At 45.6% G+C, this 13,487-nt stretch overlaps 1 protein-coding gene across 1 annotated transcript in view; it reads right to left on the bottom strand.

Moving 5' to 3' along the window:
• Positions 1-2,674: 2,674 nt before the first annotated feature.
• Positions 2,675-13,487, bottom strand: part of BMP3 (bone morphogenetic protein 3) — a 37,425-nt gene continuing 26,612 nt past the window's right edge. Inside the window, exon 3 of the mRNA XM_028744341.2 lies at positions 2,675-5,629. Within this exon, the coding sequence (XP_028600174.2) occupies positions 5,438-5,629 (192 nt within the window). The 3' untranslated portion in view covers positions 2,675-5,437. The remainder of the gene's footprint in view (positions 5,630-13,487) is intronic.

The raw sequence follows: 13,487 nt of genomic DNA, 5'->3' as shown, positions 1-13,487 counted from the left end.
CTGCTAGGTTGGCAGGAGCAGGGACCGAGCAATGGGAGCTCACCCCGTGGTGGGGATTCAAACCGCCGACCTTCTGATCACCAAGTCCTAGGCTCTGTGGTTTAACCCACAGCACCACCTGCGTCCTTCATTTACTTTGGTGGCCCCCTCAAATATTTTTTTGGGGGGTGCCGAAGGGACCTTGGCCCCTAGGAGTTGGCTCCTATGCTCCTAACTTGGATTTGATTGTGGCTATTACTGCCTGCCACTGTGTTGCCAGGCTGGTCTTTGCAGTCAGCTGCCTCCCACCTGGATCTGGCCAGGTTTGTAAAAAGGTAAAGGTAAAGGTACCCCTGCCCGTACAGGCCAGTCTTGACAGACTCTGGGGTTGTGCGCCCATCTCACTCAAGAGGCCGGGGGCCAGCGCTGTCCGGAGACACTTCCGGGTCACGTGGCCAGCGTGACAAAGCTGCATCTGGCGAGCCAGCGCAGCACATGGAAACGCCGTTTACCTTACCGCCAGTAAGCGGTTCCTATTTATCTACTTGCACCTGGGGGTGCTTTCGAACTGCTAGGTTGGCAGGCGCTGGGACCGAGCAACGGGAGCGCACCCCGCCGTGGGGATTCGAACCGCCGACCTTTCGATCGGCAAGCCCTAGGCGCTGACGCTTTTACCCACAGCGCCACCCGCGTCCCTGGCCAGGTTTGTAGTGTCAGATTAAACCTGCAGAGTCCTCTAGGCAGTCGAAACCTGTGGGGAGGCTTGCAAATTATGTCCTAATACGCTTTTGTAATTGTCTTTCAAAATCAAGTCTTTTGATCCACTGTCGCGGGGGCCCCAGAAGGCATGGGGCCCATAGACCTGCTCTTCCTATTTGGTAATCTGGCACTGAACATCTGAACATCTGGCTGTCCACAGAACAATTGACTTGATGGGCTTTCAGTCTGATCCAGGTGTAGTATTCCTACAGAACTTTGCATTAAAAGCTTCTTTTTTAAAAATCTTCCAAGTGCTTTAATGCCCTCCTCGCAACAGCTCAGAGAACAAACAACATGTATTTTACTTCTGTATAAATGAATGCATGCACATAAATATCACCAACCCTTTTCCACCTGAATTGCCTCTTTTCAACATGCCACCTTTTTTTTTAATTTGGCTTTGAAGTTTTACCCAGGTCTTACCTAACATCTTTTTCGGGGGCGGAAACCTGCAATGTGCATTGAAGAATGGAAAAGAAAAGAGAACTTTGATCTCTGGAAAGTTTAGATAAAAGACTTCTCTTGCCCCTTCCTTCACCACATGGGGATTTTTCAAAAGCTGTTTTATGAAAAAGTTGCGCTTTTCTTTGCCATCTTATCATTCTCTTTTATGGTGATACGGCGTGCAAAGAATCCGCTTCTCATAAACCAATCCTTTCTGGTGGGCCACAAACTAATTCCCATTCCCATTAAAATTTGGTTAGTTGCTCAACCAACCCAGAAAAGGCTGTATCCGGTTTAAAACCCTAACATTTTTTAGCTCATCAAAACCAGTCTCAGTCCTTTTGTTCTCCAGAGTAGCATCCCATCCACACAGAGGAACTTCACTATTACAGGCCCCCTACATTCCTAACACACCAAAATGAAATATTTCTTAACTTCAGCTAAAATGGGGGTGGGCGAATCTATCGCATTTGGGTCCTCTCTCATCTTTATTCAGTTCAGATTTTGGGTCTGAAACATTTGGGAAAACTTCTCCTAAGTATAGGTTCTTGCTACATTTCTGCAATTCACTACTGTCAACCCAAGTGTCTGCCTATTGCAGTCCTGGCTAGCCTTTGACTTACTATGATACATGCCCAATCTTATAGGGACTTTTGTTGCCTGGAACTGCAGGAAGTCTGTGTGGAGAGTGGTAGGAACATACAAAACTACCTGAGTCCATCTAGATCAGTATTGTCTATGGCACCCGCCAGCAATTATACAGGGTTTCGGATATGGGACACTCCCAGTGCTATCTGAAGATACCAGGGATCGATCTTGCGACCTTCTGCATGCAAAACAGGTGTGTTAACCCTGAGCTGTGTCCCTTACTAAGAGCATCAAGTGCTTGTTGGGTTACAGCAGTAGGGTGTTTGGATTGGTAGGTCGTTCAACTGACATCAACTCTATTTCCTGCGCTGTGGGTTAAACCACTGAGCCTAGGACTTGCCGATCAGAAGGTCAGCAGTTCGAATCCCCGCGACGGGGTGAGCTCCCTTTGCTTGGTCCCAGCTCCTGCCAACCTAGCAGTTTGAAAGCACGTCAAAGTGCAAGTAGATAAATAGGTACCACTCCAGCGGGAAGGTAAATGGCGTTTCCGTGTGCTGCTCTGGTTCGCCAGAAGCAGCTTAGTCATGCCGGCCACATGATCCGGAAGCTGTACGCCGGCTCCCTTGGCCAGTAAAGCGAGATGAGTGCCGCAACCCCAGAGTCAGCCACGACTGGACCTAATGGTCAGGGGTCCCTTTACCTTTACCTTACCTTAACTACAGCGAGTGACAATTTGGGTTTTTTGTTGTTGTTTTTAAAGGAACTTCTTCCAAACTGAAAGCCCATTCATTTATTTAAAACCTGTTTGTCATCCTTTACAAAACAAGGAGGGAGCGTGTATCCTGTTTTAAAATATTCTGTGCAAAGTGATATTAAAAATCAAGAGAGAGAATGAAGATTCACATTTAAAAAAAATTTTTTTTTTACTTGTACATAGTAGTTTGCAGTGAAAAATTCCTATTACTGAAGGAGAAAAACAAATACAAGTCAGGCAAGCTTATACATCAGTAGTGAAAAGTGTCCCTTCTCAGTGTGCCTCCATCCCATAAATTTGGTTTCGATGGCATGAAGCTCCTCTAATCATAGATACATAATTTTGTAAAATTAATGCAAAAACCAATGTTTTTGAGAGTACTAAAAAGTGGAAATTAATTAACACACAGGAAGGCAACAAACATAAAATAAATTAAAGGCATGAATAGAAGCTTCTTTCTATATACAAATATCCTCTGGGGTTGTTTTTTTTTCCTTTTAACTTTACTGACGCCAACTGTACAAGCATTACAATTCCTAAGCAAAATAAAAATAAAAAATGTACAAAGTCTTATTTTTAATTTAAAAAAAAAATGGGAAAGGAGATAGCTTAATATTGTCAGCTCCCCAGCAAGAGGAACCAACCCTTTGAAGCTGCAATATAACTCTAGTGAGCTGGAAATGAAAGCTTTCAGCTCCATTCCGAGCTCTAGAGCTTTGCTTGAATACAAGAAAGATGCACAGTGTTTTATTGGCAGAGACCGGAAGGCACTTCGTATCTTCTGTGAGATGCATAGCAATCATATGTCAAAGTCCATTCCAAGCGCTGGCCTTTCCAGGTAGTGTGGTCAAAGCGCACATATCTGCACGCATTGCATTCAGCACCAACTTCCTCTGACAAAAGCAGATGCTACTCCCTAATTTTCATCTGCAAGCATGAGACCAAATAACTCTATGCATTGTTTGCCTGCTAATCCGATTGCCTAGCCATGATACATGATTGCAGGCTGGATAGTTTATAATTCCAGAAGGTCATGGGCTAATGACTCAGCCTCTGTTTAGTCTTTGGTTCCACTGAATAAAGCTGAGCTCATGGATATGCAGTTTAGCAGCCTTGTGCTACACTCGATACGTCTGCGCAGTATTGCTCTAAGGCTATGAAAGTGGACGTCACTGAGCTTTCATGATTTCATACGTAGCACCAGCGCAGGGACAGCTTGATCAAGAATTACGTGAGAAAGCCATTGCTAGCGGGGAGGGAGTAGACGGGGCAGAAAATTCAAAAGTGCAAGATCCAGGAATTCGTTGCAGCCGTGAGCAAATCTTCTGTTATGGGATGCAACCTTTTTTCCTCCAAATGTTTGCAGCTTCTCATGGTCCACATCAGGGAATGTGGTTTTGCTGTAATGGGAAGCTGCCATGTGATTTTGTATCAGCTTGCTCATTGGCTTTGGTGAACTCAAGCTCTCCTTGCGCCAGTGCTGTTTTGGGGAGGAACTGTACTCCGTTCCTCAACAGTGAGCAATGCTCTAAATGTGTTGCAACACATTTTGGGAGGTGGGGAGGATGACCCAGGCAGGGCTCTGGGCATTAGGGATTTTGTATGCTGCCTGCTTGGGAATTGCAGGTGGACAGAACAGATCCTGCTTGAGATTTTCCCATCAGCCTCTCCCTGACCCCTTGGCCTCATCCAGCACGGTTCTCCTTCCATTCTTATTTCAACCGGCTTGCAGGCACCTGTGCACATGACATTAGCATGCCAAGTAGCCATTCCTTACAAACACACGATTCTAGCAGGCTGAAACTGCATACATGAGTGCTAGTGATCAGGTTCATACATGTCACTGAGCACGTGGAACCTCGCACCAGGAAGCTGAAAAATGCATACACACACGATCATGTTTAAATCACACCTGACAGGGCTTAACTACCAGCGCTAGGAGCTGTCCATTGCACAAAGAAGTTGTAGGAAACCTTTGGCCCTCCAAACGTTGCTGACCTCCAACTCCCATCAGCCCCAGCAAGCATGGCCAATGGCCAGGGGTGGTTGGGGTTGTACAGCAACATCTGGAGGGCCATAGCAAACTCCTGGGAGTCCCCTACTTTTCTCTTCCACATTCCTGCAAAGACCAGCACTAGGTCAACGAGTAGGATTTTGTTGGATTGGCTGCCCGTGCATATTGATCTTTAGTAGATATGCAAAGAGAAGAATATTTTTTTGATTGCAACATAAAGGTTTCCATTACTCTGCGAAAGGAAGCCCTTGTCTGTGTAGAGGCACGCACAAACACAGAGCCCTTCTGACATGCCACAACAGGGAAATAAACACCTTACACTGGATTTTCTTAGGTTCTTTGCGTATGTCAGAACCGATTGTGTTGTTCAGCACTTTGGGAAGTTCTCCTGTAACCTAAGGCAGAAAGCTTTGCTTCAGACGCATAACATATATCTTAAATCTCCTTCACCACTAGATTCTAAAAGAGTGGATTGAAAAAACCAGCAGTTTTGATGAACCATTTACAAAGCTTTGTACAGAAATATACGAAATGGTCTTCCTGCCAATCTTCATATCATCTTGACAAGTTCTTTGCAGATTTCATTCTCCCCCATGCATAGCTTGCAACAACAAGGTTTGTTGCTTTGCTTTACTGGTGCTGAGCTTTCCATTCCCCCACCACCATATTCTCACAGTAAGAAAGTTACAGTCTAGTCCTTCCACATTGTGGCAACCTTTGGTGTGTTCCTTCTTGGCTCCTGCACATCTTTTCATTCATACTTGTTTAAAAATCTTTGGAGAATGAAATGCATTGGCAGTGCAAAATGGGGTCAGGTGGGGGAGAACTGTTAAGCAACAAAGTCAACGCAGGAGGTGTTGTTTTTTAAGATAAGGCTTCTTGGGTTGCAGGGGAGGGTGTTATCTGCAGGCGCAGGATTCCACTGTCATGTTTGGGTAGACTTTGAGTACCACGTTCTTGTTCTCATCGAAGAATAAGATGCTGAGAGACGACATCTTGTCTGGGACGCAGCAGGGCTCTGGAATCCCAGAGACCACACCCACAGCTCTCACGATGCTTTGGATAGTTGCATGGTTGGAGGGCTTCAAGGCCTGCAGAAGAGAAGGACAGCGGTTAACTGGGCTGGGAACACACAATGTTTAACTGATCCTTTACAGCAGCACCACCGTGAATAGATCTGCAGTGTTTTTACACCAGGTTTAATCGCCAAGGCTTCCCTGAAAGAACGATGGTTTATTCCGATGCTTTAGTTTTGATGGCTGTTTTGGAATTTGTTGTTGCAGTTCTGGCATGAATATTTTGCAGTTTGAACAGGGATTGCTCTGCATTTCAGGATTGTTAAGATACATGTTAGCCACCTTGATTATCCTTTGAAAATAAGGCAGGTGTGTGTGTGTGTGTGTGTGTGTGTGTGTGTGTGTGTGTGTGTATAAAATAAAATTCACTGTATGTTCTAATATCTTAGTTTGGTTTGGCATTATTTCAGGTTGATTAGAGATAAAGTGACTTGGAAGGCTTGCAGCTCCCAGTCCTACATGTTTACGGAGTTCAATGAGTTCCTTGGGCTACTGTACGCCCCCTGCACATAGGTTAGCATTACTAATTAATTCTGCACATCACAGTTTATGTAAGTGAAATAAATCCTCAATCAAGCCATCTTATTGGACACTGTACACCTTCCTTAACTGATCTGAAAACCAGCTCTGATAGAACAACTGGTTGGTGACCCAGGACTTGAAATAGCTGCCGTGTTGGATATTGCTTATCAAATGCAATTAACGAACCGTTTGCATGTCAAAATGCCACCTTTTGTATGTAAGATATCACTTATCAAATAAAATCCGCAAACCGCTGCATGCCATCCTTCCTCTTAAGAGCTCATGATGTAATAAACGGAGGCTGCCTAGTTTACACTTGACTTGCTCTGTATAAAAGGACAGGGGCTGTATGTGGCTCTCTCTGTTTGGCCCTTTGGACTTTCCTCAGGTCACAAACCCTCTTTCACCAGATCACACCTCTCACCAGCCCAACATCGCACCTGCCCAGTGTTTTTGTCTGGTTGGAATGTGTCCTCCAGCTCTGATAAAACTTTTTGGTTGCCTGGAGGATGGAGAGAGGTGTGTGAATTCTGGGTAGATAGTAGCCTACTGCAAAAAGATAAAATTCACATGTAATTCTCTGCCCTCTTTTGCCTCTGACCCCACCAGTGGCCTAGTGTGGGCTGCCAGTGCCCAGGGCCTTGCAGAGGGAGGGAAGTGGACGGAGTACGCATGCACACTCAACTGCCTAACAGCGTCTGCGTCACCCAAAAGATCGTAGCTGCAGAGATAAGAAAAGAGAAGCAGTTCCATTGTTTAGAGAGATCACTTCAGAAGCCATTTTCAATGGAACCCAGCGACAGAAGTGCAGAGCTATACTGAGGCAGCGCTGGGTGTTGAAATTTTGCACCCCTAGGAATTTTGTGCTCAGGGCAACTGTCTCTGCAACTGGGCCTCACTCACTGCTGGAATGCACCAACCACCCCTCCTGTGAAGGCTGCTTAGAAGAAAATGTGCCCATTGGGCAGAAAAACGCCTTGATCTGTTAAGATAGTTTCCTGCAATTATTAGTAGCAACAAAGCGCATCTTGCCTAACATGCACATTAGCGGCCATGCCTATGCAAAATCAGGTTTCCTAACTGGATGTGGGAACATGCATACAAATTGATGGTGCCCATATGGTTTTCCCAGTAGTGATGTATGGAAGTGAGAGCTGGACCACAAAGATGACTGATCACCGAAGAATTGATGCTTTTGAATTATGGTGTTGAAGGAGACTCTTGAGAGTCCCGTGGACTGCAAGAAGATCACACCTATCCATTCTGAAGGAAATCAGCCCTGAGTGCTCACTGGAAGGACAGATCCTGAAGCTGAGTCTCCAGTGCTTTGGCCACCTCATGAGAAGAGAAGACTCCCTGGAAAAGACCCTGATGTTGGGAAAGATTGAGGGCACAAGGAGAAGTGGACGACAGAGGACGAGATGGTTGGACAGTGTTCTCAAAGCTACCAGCATGAGTTTGACCAAACTGCGGGAGTGGAAGACAGGAGTGCCTGGCATGCTCTGGTCCATGGGGTCACGAAGAGTCGGACACGACTAAACGACTAAACAACAACAACAACAATGCCTGAAGGCCAGAAACAAAAGTGGATGTGGCTCTTACCATTGCACCATAGGTTGCATTTCAGCCACACACAAAACCAGAGGGTTGCTGCACACACCCAAACCTTCCATCCATGCAAACAAGTAGCATTGTCACAGGTCACATTCCATGCAGGCAAAAGCACTCCAGGAGGGTGTGGCCTGTAGGGATTCCCAAAGGCCATCTAGAGAGGGCCCCACATTTGCCTCCTGGGCTTGAGGTTCTGCATCACCCCTGAGCTACAGAGTAGATAAGAAAGAGGAATTCCTTTCCAGAAGCAATTTTTCATCCTAGCTTTCCCTCTGAGTAGCAATTCCTTATGTGTGGGACTGTTGGAATGCCCAGTCCTCTGCCTGCAGTACTTTTCGGCGCATATATTTGTCTCTGCATTAGAGCAGCTCAAGACTTTGCACAACAGCCACCTTTGGTGTTGCGCAGGTGTTTCCTGTAGAAAACACATGAAGTGTAAAAATAAAATAAAATGATGAGTGTCCTCGGACACCTACGGACATGTTTTTGGGAAGCTAGATGAAAGCAGGGCTGTTAAGGCAGACAGAGTGGTAACGATTCAAATCCACATGGATTTCCCCTCTCCACCTCTCCGGTTTTATTATCTCCCCCAGCTCCCAGCTGGTCTGCATCTGGATATCCAGGATGCCTACCCAAGCGAGAGGGGGTTAATGGAAACACGGCAAGGAAGGGGAAAAGGAAGAAGTGTGAGTAGTTACAAAGGAAGGCAGTGGAAGACAGGAGTGCCTGGTGTGCTCTGGTCCATAGGGTCACGAAGAGTCGGACACAACTAAACAACAACAACAACATGTTCCCCCAGCTGACTCCAGTTACCAGGACTGCATGTTTGTAGCCCAGAAAGCAGCAAAGCTGGAATATGAGCCAGCTCTTCGGGAGGAAAGCGGGGACTGGATTCTGTCCCCTCTCTGCCCCTTCCCCATCAAACAGCTAATCCAGGCAGATTCCAGCTCCCCTTATCACGCTATGTACGGCTATCTCTGGCTGCTGCACATGCACTACATTGGATTTGGCCTCTCACTCCATTCACGAGCAGGCGGGTAAGATGTGTTTTTAATTTCAGTGCAAGATGCAATTTCCCTCCCGGTAATCTTTAAATTCCTCTCCAAACTGGAACATAATGCCAGCAGACCTCTCTCCCTTTCCGTGGATGATTTGCTGAAATGGAAGGTGTAGCAGTTTATAAAGAGATCTCTGTTGCATCTGTTAACACCCCAAAATGGGAAAAGGGGTTCCTCAATGCGCTGCTGTTTGAGCCAGTCAATATCTTATGTAAGAATAATTTGCAATATATTGTTCTCTGTCTTTTGTTCCTCCCCCAGCCCCCCAGTGTTCCTGTCAAAGGATTTAATGCATAAAATGTGGGGTGGAGTGGGGCAGGGAAGAGGAGGAGACCTTCGAGCCCACTGTCTGGATTTCTTTTCCAGAAGCATTTCTAGAGGTCCCACGTCTTTAGAGTATGTACAAAATGAAGTCAGAAAACAGGAGAAGACTATTTTACTGCAGGCATACGAATTAGGACAGAGAAATGAAGGCTCTTATGCTATCCCTAGGCATGCGCAGGAATTTTCTAAGGTCCTTTTGCTCTCACCGAATGCCAGGAACAAAAGGTTGCATTAGGGATCCATGAAATATCCATTGTGTCTTATGAGCTAAAAGGAATTGGAAACAGGTGCTCTGCTGATGTCGAGTCTATTTTATTAGGAACGCTGGGAGGTTATGCTTCTCCAAAGTCAATTACCGTTTCTGAAAGGGGTTGTGAGTTTATTGTTCTGCTTTTTGTGGTTTTATGCACAAAATAGCAATAAAGATGTTTGCTGGCCTGTGGTACGGTTGTGGTATGAGAGCAACTACTCTCCGGTTGACGCAGAGCCTTGCTTGGATGCGGTTTTCAGTTTAAATTTAAAACTCTTGGTTTTCCCTTCCAGGCACTGCACTAAGAAATATGAATGAACCTCTTGTTACTCAGAGCCAGCCTAGACATTCAACAGAATCAAGCTGTAAAGTTTTTCCTGGTCTTCAGGCTACAGTAAAATAGCATCTCAAGGAGGATTCCCCCTGCCCCTGCTGTTCATTTCCTATGTGCAGTTTTTATATGAACATACAGTGCGGCACTTGAAGCAATACAGTGCAGTATAAGTGCCACCATTAGGTTCTCCAGAACTGGGAAACAGAGCCTGCCAATATGGTGTCCTACCGCCCCAGAGTTTGCTGAACTACAATTCCCATCATCCCTAGCAATTTGTGTTGCTGCCTGGGACCAATGAGAGTTGTCGTCCAAAGCATCACATGGGCTACCCATCGTGCAAACTGACCCACAGGGTCATACTAGATGTGATGGCTGCAGTTCTATGTGTTTAGACACAAAACTGCTCTGATCAAGTGTCTGAGCGAGGAGAAGGGAATCCTTCTGCCTGCCTGAAGCTTCTCTCCTGAGCTGCTGTTCTACTCAGCTGAACTCTGACCCTGGAAGTGGGCTCAGCTATCCAAAAAGTTCTTTGGGAGCTATAAGCTTCAGCAGGCCTACAGAGAGTTGAGTTTCGTGCCTCCTCCTTGCTGTTAGAATCAGTTTGCTTATCCATCCATTTGGTACATTTATAGCATATATTTCATTCAGAGTGTTCAAGATGGCATTACATTATTAATTGCAAAAATATTTGTGCACAGGTGATGGCCAATTTATGTGCATCCAATTGACGCTTGATCGCATGGCGCCAAACCCAGAAATGACCTGAAAACATCATTAAAAGTCACTAAAAGGGTGGAACTGGGTGGGGCAGAACATTTTACACAGGCCTCGCCAGAACTGACACATGGGGACCCCATGCACAAAACAAGGATTGCCTGTATTGCTATACAGTGGGACCTCTGGTTACAAACTTAATTCGTTCCGGAGGGCCGTTCTTAGCCCGAAACCGTTCTTAACATGAGGCATGCTTTCGCTAATGGGGCCTCCTGCTGTCGCCACCGCACGACTTCTGCTTGCATCCCGGGGCAAAATTCGCAACCAGGAACATCTACTTCCAGGTTAGTGAAGCTCATTACCCAAAGCGTTCCTAAGGACGATGGTATATCTGAGGTTCCACTATATAATAAAAAATTGCAGTTTACAGCAATAAAAACACACAACATATATTCTTCCCCATCATTTTATTCTTATAAACAACCCTGCGAGGCAGATAAGACTGTGGTGACTGGCCAAAGTCAGGGGAAATAATAGCATCTCTCTCTGTGGCATGTGTGTGTGTGATTTACCAAAAAAAAAATAATAATGATGTGGGGGCTCCCATCTGTATCGGGGGCACTGCTGCTTTCTCTTCAAAACAAAAGTGGGCAATTTAAGCATTCTTTTCGAAAAGTGTTAATAATGTTATGTGTACATTGGCCCACGAAGCAAAACCAGTAGCAACAGCAGCGGCGGCAACAAAACTGACCAATGCAGGCTTGTAAATAGTGGCTTGCATGATTGTCAGTGAGCAGTTAGGGAACATTTTGTAAATAAATAGTAAGACTTCCACCCGCCACCTTTTTATGATTGTCAGTACAGGTGACTAATGCCATGAGCTCAGACAGATGAGTTGGTGAAAACACTCATGACTGGTAACATCTGACAATTTTATTTGCAAGACAGGACTAATATGTTTATTAGCTAAAGAAACAAGCCTGTTCGCCACCTGGAACATTATATGGGAAAGGTAGGACAAAAATATTTTTAATAAATAGCTGCATCTAGTAAAATAAATAAATATGCATAGGTATATTCTGAAGGCTCTTGGTATCTAAACCTCATGCAGACCCCAGAGTCAGAGCAGCTACAACAGCAGCCTCTGCTCCCCAAATTGGTAATCAGCAAATTCTCCAGGGACAGCCCCAGATTTACAGAAGCTGCCCCAGTTTCTGATTTGATCTAAGAATGTTCTGCCTTTCCTTAGGACACCCCTATTTTCATTAGAGAAATGTTGGAGGGTATGGAATTATGTGACCCTCTAAGTCAAGGAGATAAATAACTAGACAACCTTTAGAAGACAACTGGAGGCAGCCCTGTATGGGGAAGTTTCTATATGTTTTATTATGTTTTTATATACGTTGGAAGCCGCCCAGAGTGGCTGGGGCAACCCAGTCAGATGGGCTGGGTGAATATATAATAAAATTGTTGTTGTCAAAAAAGGGTGTCCCTATTTTCATTGGAGAAATGTTGGAGGGTAACCTATCCATTCTGAAGGGAATCAGCCCTGAGTGCTCACTGGAAGGACAGATCCTGAAGCTGAGGCTCCTATACTTTGGCCACCTCATGAGAAGAGAAGTCTCCCTGGAAAAGACCCTGATGTTGGGAAAGATGGAGGGCACAAGGAGAAGGGGATGACAGAGGACGAGATGGTTGGACAGTGTTCTCGAAGCTACCAGCATGAGTTTGACCAAACTGCGGGAGTGGAAGACAGGAGTGCCTGGCATGCTCTGGTCCATGGGGTCACGAAGAGTCGGACACGACTAAACGACTAAACAACAACAACAACAATGCCTGAAGGCCAGAAACAAAAGTGGATGTGGCTCTTACCATTGCACCATAGGTTGCATTTCAGCCACACACAAAACCAGAGGGTTGCTGCACACACCCAAACCTTCCATCCATGCAAACAAGTAGCATTGTCACAGGTCACATTCCATGCAGGCAAAAGCACTCCAGGAGGGTGTGGCCTGTAGGGATTCCCAAAGGCCATCTAGAGAGGGCCCCACATTTGCCTCCTGGGCTTGAGGTTCTGCATCACCCCTGAGCTACAGAGTAGATAAGAAAGAGGAATTCCTTTCCAGAAGCAATTTTTCATCCTAGCTTTCCCTCTGAGTAGCAATTCCTTATGTGTGGGACTGTTGGAATGCCCAGTCCTCTGCCTGCAGTACTTTTCGGCGCATATATTTGTCTCTGCATTAGAGCAGCTCAAGACTTTGCACAACAGCCACCTTTGGTGTTGCGCAGGTGTTTCCTGTAGAAAACACATGAAGTGTAAAAATAAAATAAAATGATGAGTGTCCTCGGACACCTACGGACATGTTTTTGGGAAGCTAGATGAAAGCAGGGCTGTTAAGGCAGACAGAGTGGTAACGATTCAAATCCACATGGATTTCCCCTCTCCACCTCTCCGGTTTTATTATCTCCCCCAGCTCCCAGCTGGTCTGCATCTGGATATCCAGGATGCCTACCCAAGCGAGAGGGGGTTAATGGAAACACGGCAAGGAAGGGGAAAAGGAAGAAGTGTGAGTAGTTACAAAGGAGAAGAGGAAGCTGCCTTGTATCAAGTCACACCATTAGTCCATAGGAATGGAGGAAGAATTTGGTGCAGTTCACATTTAAAGGCAAACCAACTGAACTTGCACTTCAGATGGTGAGCCGTCTTGTGAAAAAAATACCGTATTTTTCACTCTATAAGACGCAAATTTTCCCTCCTAAAAAGTAAGGGGAAATGTGTGTGCATCTTATGGAGCGAATGCAGGCTGTGCAGCTATTGCTGAAGCCAGAACAGCAAGAGGGATTGCTGCGCAGCAACCCCTCTTGCTGTTCTGGCTTCAGGGATAGCCGTGCAAAGCCTCTTCAACAACATTTGATTCAGAATATATTTTTTTTCTTGTTTTCTTCCTCTAAAAACCTAGGTGCGCCTTATGGTCAGGTGCGTCTTATAGAGCGAAAAACACGGTAAGCAAACCAAAACGCAACGATCCTTCCCCGGTTTGCGCTTCTCTGAATTTTGCA

Source organism: Podarcis muralis, chromosome 9, assembly GCF_964188315.1.
Source record: "Podarcis muralis chromosome 9, rPodMur119.hap1.1, whole genome shotgun sequence".
NCBI classification, from domain to species: domain Eukaryota; kingdom Metazoa; phylum Chordata; class Lepidosauria; order Squamata; family Lacertidae; genus Podarcis; species Podarcis muralis.
Note: the sequence above shows the minus strand (reverse complement) of the source record. Positions and strands in the feature narration are given on the sequence as shown.